The sequence below is a fragment of the Colobus angolensis genome, unplaced genomic scaffold, assembly GCF_000951035.1.
Source record: "Colobus angolensis palliatus isolate OR3802 unplaced genomic scaffold, Cang.pa_1.0 Scaffold158, whole genome shotgun sequence".
Lineage (NCBI taxonomy): Eukaryota > Metazoa > Chordata > Mammalia > Primates > Cercopithecidae > Colobus > Colobus angolensis.
This window is the reverse complement of record NW_012114688.1, coordinates 1,201,831-1,209,690: the sequence shown is the minus strand read 5'-3', so window position 1 is coordinate 1,209,690 and position 7,860 is coordinate 1,201,831. Positions and strand designations below refer to the sequence as shown.

At 39.1% G+C, this 7,860-nt stretch overlaps 1 protein-coding gene across 7 annotated transcripts in view; it reads right to left on the bottom strand.

Moving 5' to 3' along the window:
• SGIP1 (SH3-domain GRB2-like (endophilin) interacting protein 1) overlaps positions 1 to 7,860 on the bottom strand; it is a 225,268-nt gene that overhangs the window by 56,899 nt on the left and 160,509 nt on the right. For all 7 annotated transcript variants that reach the window (XM_011936848.1, XM_011936852.1, XM_011936850.1 and 4 more), the window contains 2 exons: positions 2,774 to 2,901; positions 1,704 to 1,830 (listed from right to left, as the gene is read on the bottom strand). In XM_011936848.1, coding sequence (XP_011792238.1) covers positions 1,704 to 1,830; positions 2,774 to 2,901 — 255 coding nt within the window. The remainder of the gene's footprint in view (positions 1 to 1,703; positions 1,831 to 2,773; positions 2,902 to 7,860) is intronic.

The window sequence follows — 7,860 nt, the reverse complement described above, 5'->3', positions numbered from 1 at the left end:
CTGGCTAATTTTTGTATTTTTAGTAGAGATGGGGTTTCACTATGTTGACCAGGCTGGTCGAACTCCTGACCTCGTGATTCGCCTTCCTCAGCCTCCCAAAGTGTTGGGATTACAGGCATAAGCCACTGCGCTTGGCCAGTTCAAATTCTTTGTGTGTGCTATTTTTTCTATGAATCACAGTGCATTGAAAGAACATGTTACAGGTTTATCTGAGGTCACTTGGGGCCAGGTGTCTGAGTGACAGTTTACTCTTACTTTCCTCTCTGACCAACAAGGCAAATCACATGAAGGAGGTGAAACAACTAATCTTGAAAAAGAGTGACAGTGTGGGGAATGGCTTATAGCAATCAAGGAGTATTAAGGAGATAGAATTAAAAAAAAAGTTACAGAAACAAACAAACAAAACAGAGGGAAATGAGTTACTAGGCATTGAAAGATAGGAAGCCCTAAATTGCCCCAATTGATGTTGCAGACAGGAACAAACTTGGCTACATAAATAATGTTAAATATCTGTCTGTTGCTAACTCACATGAAACTAGGTAGGTAGCTGGCTCTATTTTCATCAAACTTGAAAGATTCTTTTGGGAAGATCTGATTAAAAGTATAAAGCATGGGATGTAGTTGAAATTCCCTTTGGGGGACTTAAGAGGCACAACTTAACCTATTTCTCTGGGAAAACAGGCAGTTCTTTCTCCAGAAGGGCTTCAGACTTTGATCAAGCTACTTCTCACATAGGCAACTGTGTGGTCTACTCTTCCAAGAGTAGCAGAAGGAACTTATTTAGCTTTAGTTAATCATTCTCCCAAGCAGTGTGGGATGGGCCAAGTGGTTTACACCATGGAAGAGCCGGAGGGGAGTTCCGACAATAAAGGAAGACAACGGGGAATGGGAATCCCATGGGAAAAATGGAATGGGAAAGCCCTAGGTGGGAGACACCATGCAAAAATGAGAGAGGCAACAGGACCTTGTCTCCTGCTGGGAGGTGGAAAAAGAGAGAGACCAGCTTTGGAAAGGGGAGTGATGCTCCAGGCAAAATGAAGCATTGAAACCTTGGAAAACCATCCAGCTGAACAGCCATTCTCAACTCTTCATTTTCATCACAGCACAAGGAAAGAGGCATAAAGGCATTTCCTGAAAATGCCACCAACGACTTATTTCTCTGGGAAAATTGACCACACATCACTGAAAAGCACTAGAAAAAAAAATGTTGAAAAGTTTGCTCAAGTCTCACAATGCTGATGTTTATACCATTTGTCAACATAAGGACAACCAAAAATGATGAAGAAATGAAAGCTTCAAGAAAATACAAGTTCTAAATTTTGTGATTTCTGATGTGGTACATGGTTGGAGTTTAAACAAACATTTCCCCTCAAAGGAGACATTTTTATTTAAGAAATAATATCTAAATTACAAGACCTTCCTTGGCGATTTCTTCCTTATTTTTTGAATAACTCTGTATGGAACAGCATAAGAAAATTCCTGCAAAACACAGGTGTTAATGTTCTTGTATTTGTTTATTTGCTTAGGTAAAGCACTTTGCCTCCTTTGCTGAGAAGGTGGTTTTAAAAGAAGAGTCAGGTAGTAGTAGCAAAACACACAGCAAAACAATTTCAACCAGAAACACAGGGCCTTGGGGATTTCAGACAATTAAAAATAGCCAGTCAAAACCACAAACGGATTAAAAGAGAGGAGAGAATTTTTACCAACTGTGGGAGTGGTGGCTGCGCTCAAGGAATTGGTTGACGATATTGAAGAAGTGCTTTCAGCCCGCGCTAAGGGTGCTATTGGAGGAGGGCTGGAAGAATGAATGGGAGGGCTAAAAGGTCTGGACTGTAAGGAGAAGAAAAGAGATGAAAAGTTAGATACACAGGTTGCAGCATTTTTGTTCCATATCGTTAATGTCTCCCAACCTCAGATACGACAACTTAGGTTTTTAAAGAATAGACGACACCATTTTTACACTGTAATTAATTATATCTATACGAGAGTTTGTGGAATGGAGCTGGAGAAACGATAAACCATAACAGGCTAAACCTGAGCTTACAGAAGCTGGGATCTGTGACACGGTCAGTGGGTCTGTGTCAGGACCGAACTCACATGCCCTCAGGGACTCAGCAGGTAACACAGAGTGAGAGTTCATACTCATCTAAAGCTAACAAAATGCAAAAATACTGTACTGCGCTAGCTCAGCCAAATACTATGGACATCATTTGTTTGTGACTCCTGTGTGCAAATGCCAAAGAAATCTACCTCTGCCACAAGTCTCTCTTAATTGTTCACACAGAATGTTTTCCACTCCTCAGCCTTAAAACACACGACAAGAAACTTGTGCAACAAATTCCTCAAGCCACCGCTCCTTCACTGTATATTCACATAGTGTGCCTACTAACAATCAGTCATCTGCATTGTGGGATCGGAAACCAGGATTTGCCCTCTCTTGGAGTTTTCTAATATCAGACAAATATTGTGAAACAGCTCTCTTTCTAAAGGATTTAGTGCTATTGAATGTTACTATCATCATTTGCATCTAACCCACTGTAGCAGAGATGAGGGCCCAAGCGTACCATGCCTGTCATTTTAGACCTTGGCTTGAAAGATGGCAGAAATTTGAGGAGGGTTGAAATGTACACTCAAACCGCAGTGACTGTCTTTCAGATGCCACCTGTCAGGGTTGTTTGTACAAGTTCTCTAAACGCTTAGACCTGAAGGCATTTGGAGCTTCTGTTTGTCATTCTTACTGTTTCTGAGCAAGCCAGAGCAGAAGGGAACATACCACATCTCCAACTCCAGGCTTGCCTGGTGGTAGCTTTGGCCGGGATGGAGGCCGGGGAGGGGGTGGAGGTGGAGTGGTACTGCTGCAAGGAACCAAAGGAGTGGCTGGTCGAGCAGGGGACGATGCACCTGAAAAACAAGCTGGTATTAAAAATGGCTGGAAACACAGGGGGCCAAAGCGCTGTTATCACAGTACAATGCCAGACCCGGACACTTTTTTTTTTTTTTTTGCCTTGGCAGTTACTACACTAAACACTGTAGCATTTTGTTTTTTCTCTTTTTTTTCTTGATAAAGAAAAAAAATTACTCAGTTCCACTACGGTTGATGGCGGAAGCTCATTGCCTTTTGTTGTCATGTGACACCCAGTGAAAGGTAAATCCTTTTATTGCTCTATGACAGAAGGTAAGGTCTTAAGACTCTTGACTGCGTGGTAGGTACCTTTCATTATCATCATATACACACTAAACACATAATAAATTCTCTTGCATTTTGCATGTATTTAGAATTTGTTTATGTCCAAGATGAAAATGGGGGTCAGAACTTGAAGGAAGATGAATGATTTTTCCACTTTAGGTTTTTCTTCTTCAAATGTGATTAAGAGAATTGTGCTTTTGACTGTAGTTAAACTATGAGCACCAACTTTATTAACGTATCCAAACTCTGGATGGTAAGCAAAACACAAAATACAAGAAAATAAATTAGATGTTGCATGAATACTTTGTATTTAGAATCTTAATAACAGAAATGCACTGAATTTAGAGGATTTTATTTTGTGAAGGAGGCTGCTTGGGAATCTGTCAATGCAGAGTTTGCCCATGATGATTTTTGAAAGAGCCTCTTGGATTTACTTTTCTGGCTGTCAATGACAAGCGTATGAAACACAGAAGACACACAGAGGCTGGCATGCACATCAGTCAGCACACCAGTGGGGTCTCTGGATTCAGGAATCTGCCTGACTTCAGTCGTATGTCTGAGATACACAGGGAAACTTTACTAAAAACCTTTAAAAAGTCAAATCAATGTTCAAACCGTTCTTGTTCAGAAAAGTTCCGACTACTCCTGAGGTTTTTGTCACTTCCGTTAGAAACACAGGTCTTAAATCATCCCAAGAAAATTCTAAGAAATCCTGCCCTGGGAAAATATCCACACTTCATCCCCCATACCTGCCACCCCCTTACCACCTCCCAAACAACACACCACAAAACTGGGCTCTCTGGAGAGTTTTTATATCAGCATCTCAGTCTCCAAATTCTCAGACTCTCAAAAGCTTTGAAGTTGAGCAGCAAAACCTATCATTTCAGAAATCTGCTGTGTTTTAAGAGAGTCCCTGGGGATTAAACCTTGCGCCTTTTGTTTAAATAATCTGAAATCCTGAGTGTGTTTTTCTGTGCTGTTTATTCTATGTGTAATCACATTAGTGTGAAACCTACTAATTATTACCCCCGCTCCCTCTCTATCTCCACCTTCCTCTGTCACTACCACCTGTATTCTTACTTTTTTTCTCTGCTGGGCCAGGGTCTATGCTAAGCACTTTACACGTATTATCTGATTCCCCTGACAAGCTTTGGAGGTAGATATTGTTAGGTATCTATGCAGAATCTGAAGCTCAGAGATGTTCAGTAACTTGTCTAAGGTCTTATAGCTAAAACTGTGTATGTACCTCCGAAGCTCACGCCCTTAAATGCAATCTCTTATAGCTTGAGATGGACTGTGGTGGAGAGTCCCACATTTTGCATAAAGTCTGTTCTTATTTTTGCTTGGCTTGCACATCTCTCTCTCAATATAGAAGTTTTTAGTCTTTGGCTAATCTTCTCTTTTAAAAAAGGTATGTTTTGACAGGCCCCACTACAAAGTTTTCTTTTGATTATTGTGTTAGTAGATTTACACCCAGGATATTTTCAGAAGACAGAAGCAACAGCATAGAGATCAATAAATCTTTAAACAGTGAAGTCTCAGAACTTTTTTTTTTTTGGTGGTGGTGGAGGAGGAGGTGTTCTATTTAGCTTTGTGAAAACCATGCCATAGGAAAGGCCCAAAATGTCTATCTGTAGGTCTGTTTCCAAGAAATAGTCTTTTGAATAATTCTAAAAAAAAGCCAACTGTTTATCCTTTTCCTACATGTTCCAGAACAAAAAAAATTTTAAACTCCTCTCAGTGATGCCTGGGAAAGTACTAAGGAGCCACCACCAAGGCAGTGTGGAATACTGAAAAACACTGGATGAAGAACCAGATGATTTGAGTTCTGGCCCTGCTGACCTGAAACCTCAGCTTCCTTGTTTTAAGAGACATTGTTTCTACCTTACAAGGTATTTGTAACAAATAAAATTGAAAATGCTTATGAAAATGTTGACTATATAAAATGCTACATAAATAGAAAGTAGTAGATATTGGTGATGATGATTAAGATTGTGTTTTTTGATACAAATACAACTAAAAAGTTAAAAAAAGTTGTTCATTGAAAAGTTAATTGTTTTCCTTTATGGATGCCCCATTGAAATCACTTTTTTCTGTACTGAATTGAAGTAATTGATTTGTTTTGCAGCTTGAAGGACAAGGATATTTCAGTTAAAACCCTGCTTGACCAAACCCTGAGGCTTAGCAGAGGATATTCAGGGCCTGAGGGGTATTTCACAATTGAACTAAGGCTTCACATACTTTTGTGAAATTACTCAATTGTTTCACATTTTATTAGTGTAGATGGCTATCATTTGCACATCTCTATCCTCACTCTTCAATTTTCAACTGCATTTTCATTTCCCCCTTAAAAAGTGTTTATTTCCAGAACAATGCTGGAAAATGATTTGGACAGCACCACTGTTTAAGGTTTAACTTTAAAACCCCAAAAAACACTGAGTTTTGTGAATTAAAAAAGGTTGGCAACCATTGACATGCTCTCAATCCATTTGTTGTTCTCAAGCTGGTTTAATCAATTTCTTTGGCAACCCCGAAGACCACGTATCTACCGCTTCAACTTTCACCTCTTTTTTTATGTGTGTGTTGGGCTGGAGCAGTGGAAGCAGCTGGGAGACGTGGCCAAGGCACAAGCCGTGGAATCTAACAGATCTGGGGCCATATCCTGGCTCTGCTACTTACTAGCTTTGTGATTACAGCTAAGTTACCTTTTTGAGCTTCAGTTTCCTAATCCACAAAATGAGGCTAATAGTTCATGCTGTTGCTGGGAGAATCAAGTGAGTTAAAACATATGCACTTTGAGATACGTGAAGAACTAAACAACCTTTCCCAAATTATGTTTCTTACACCATAATTATACCATTTCTTTGAACAAACCATTAAATATGTATGTAAATGATTATATGCTATGTTTCCCTTTTTGATGACTAACACATTAAAAGCCCTGAAACATTACTAATAGAGCTTTCTGCAATGGTGAAAATATTCTAGAACTGTCTAATAAGATAGTTGCCAGCCACATATAGCCACTGAGCACTTGAATTATGGCTGCTGTATCTAAAGAATGAACTTTTTATATTAACGTTAAGCAACTAAAATTATAATTAAAATAACCCCATGCGGCTAGGCATTACTGTATTGGACATTGCTGCTCTAAAAGACTTGTAGTTAGAAAATATATTCAGTTAATTCAACCCCAGGTAGCTCAGACTAATTTGTTTATTGACTTGTGTGTTTGCGTATAACATCTTTAGTTTACCAAGTTGGAAAATGTTGCACTGAACATTCTTTCTTTACTTACTCCTTTCTTTCCCTGGCCCTCAAACATGGTGCAAGCCAACAAAACTCTTTTCCCCCCGGCCTCTGGCACACAACCCACATGGGAGAAGAGATAGCCTTTGCCAAGAACCAGCGTCTGCATTCCAGTAAAGTACTGTTCTGGCCAAAATAGGTATTTATAACTTTTGCCATAAGGAAATTGAAGTTGTTGGAGCAAATTCTTAACTTCCAACTGCTTTTCAACAGCAGGTGCCTCTTCAGATTCACAAGGTTATCAGTACTATCTATACTTGGTCAGTGACAGTCACCTTGCTGTGGATAAAATTTTAAAAGTGAGTGCATAATGGTATACAATTAAATATGCTTTGAGAAGTACAAGAAAGTTAGTTTCATCAGGCCTAATGTTATAAAAAGCAGGTAGTGAGAAGCATTGCTAATCTCTAAAACATGAGGCCATACCCTATTACTTCAATCTTAAATTTATATTTCTTCTAGCTTGTAAATGTTCCATCAATAAAAGATTAAGCAGCAAATAAACTGGGACTTAATTAAGGAGATCATGCTGCAGAGTTTTATTTATTCACACGCTTCAGTGACCCAGTTCAATCTTTTACTTAGAAATCCAATCTTTTAATACCAGTAAAGTCAAGCTTTTTCCAGCTCAATTATTAAGATCAAGAGTCTTTACTGGTGACATTTTAAAATAATTTCAAATAAGGGTATGGAAGCTAAACATTAAAATCACAACAAAACTCTCAAAAATTCCAGAAAGAAAACAAAAGTTCGTTTCTTCCTAATTAGATCAGTGATAAATTCAGTTGAACAAATATCTTCGAGAGCTTTATGAAAGATGTTAGATGAAACACAGATGAATTACCAAAGCCACCTGTCCTCTCTACTCCTGATAAAGGTGTTTCCTTTGAGGAGAGCATTGTAGCCTACCCTTGGAGGGAGGTGGGTATTCTTTAAATGTCCTTTCAGGAGTCTGAGAGCCTGGCTTAGGAGAGCTGCATAGAAAATAAAAGTACACACCCCTCTTTTATAATGGACAGCTAATGTCTTTGGGTTTGTGGTTTGGAGGATTTACATAGTGGTTCTTTATTATCTTTACAGATAGATAAGGAGCTTTGTGTTCCCCCAAAGGCCTAAAAGAACAATAGAGGGATGGAGATGGATGCTGTAACCCTCTAGAATTAGAGGAGCACAGGCAACTACATTTTGAGAGAAGACTTTTGGTGATCTTGTTGATGACACTGTGCAGTGTAGATGGGTGTCAGTAGTCAAATACGTTTGGAATGTTTATGACCAAACCTTACAAAAGTGCCTGGAGAGCACACTGGTTAACAACATAGGCTCCAGATCAGAGAGACCTGAGTATGAATCCAGTTCATTGCCTC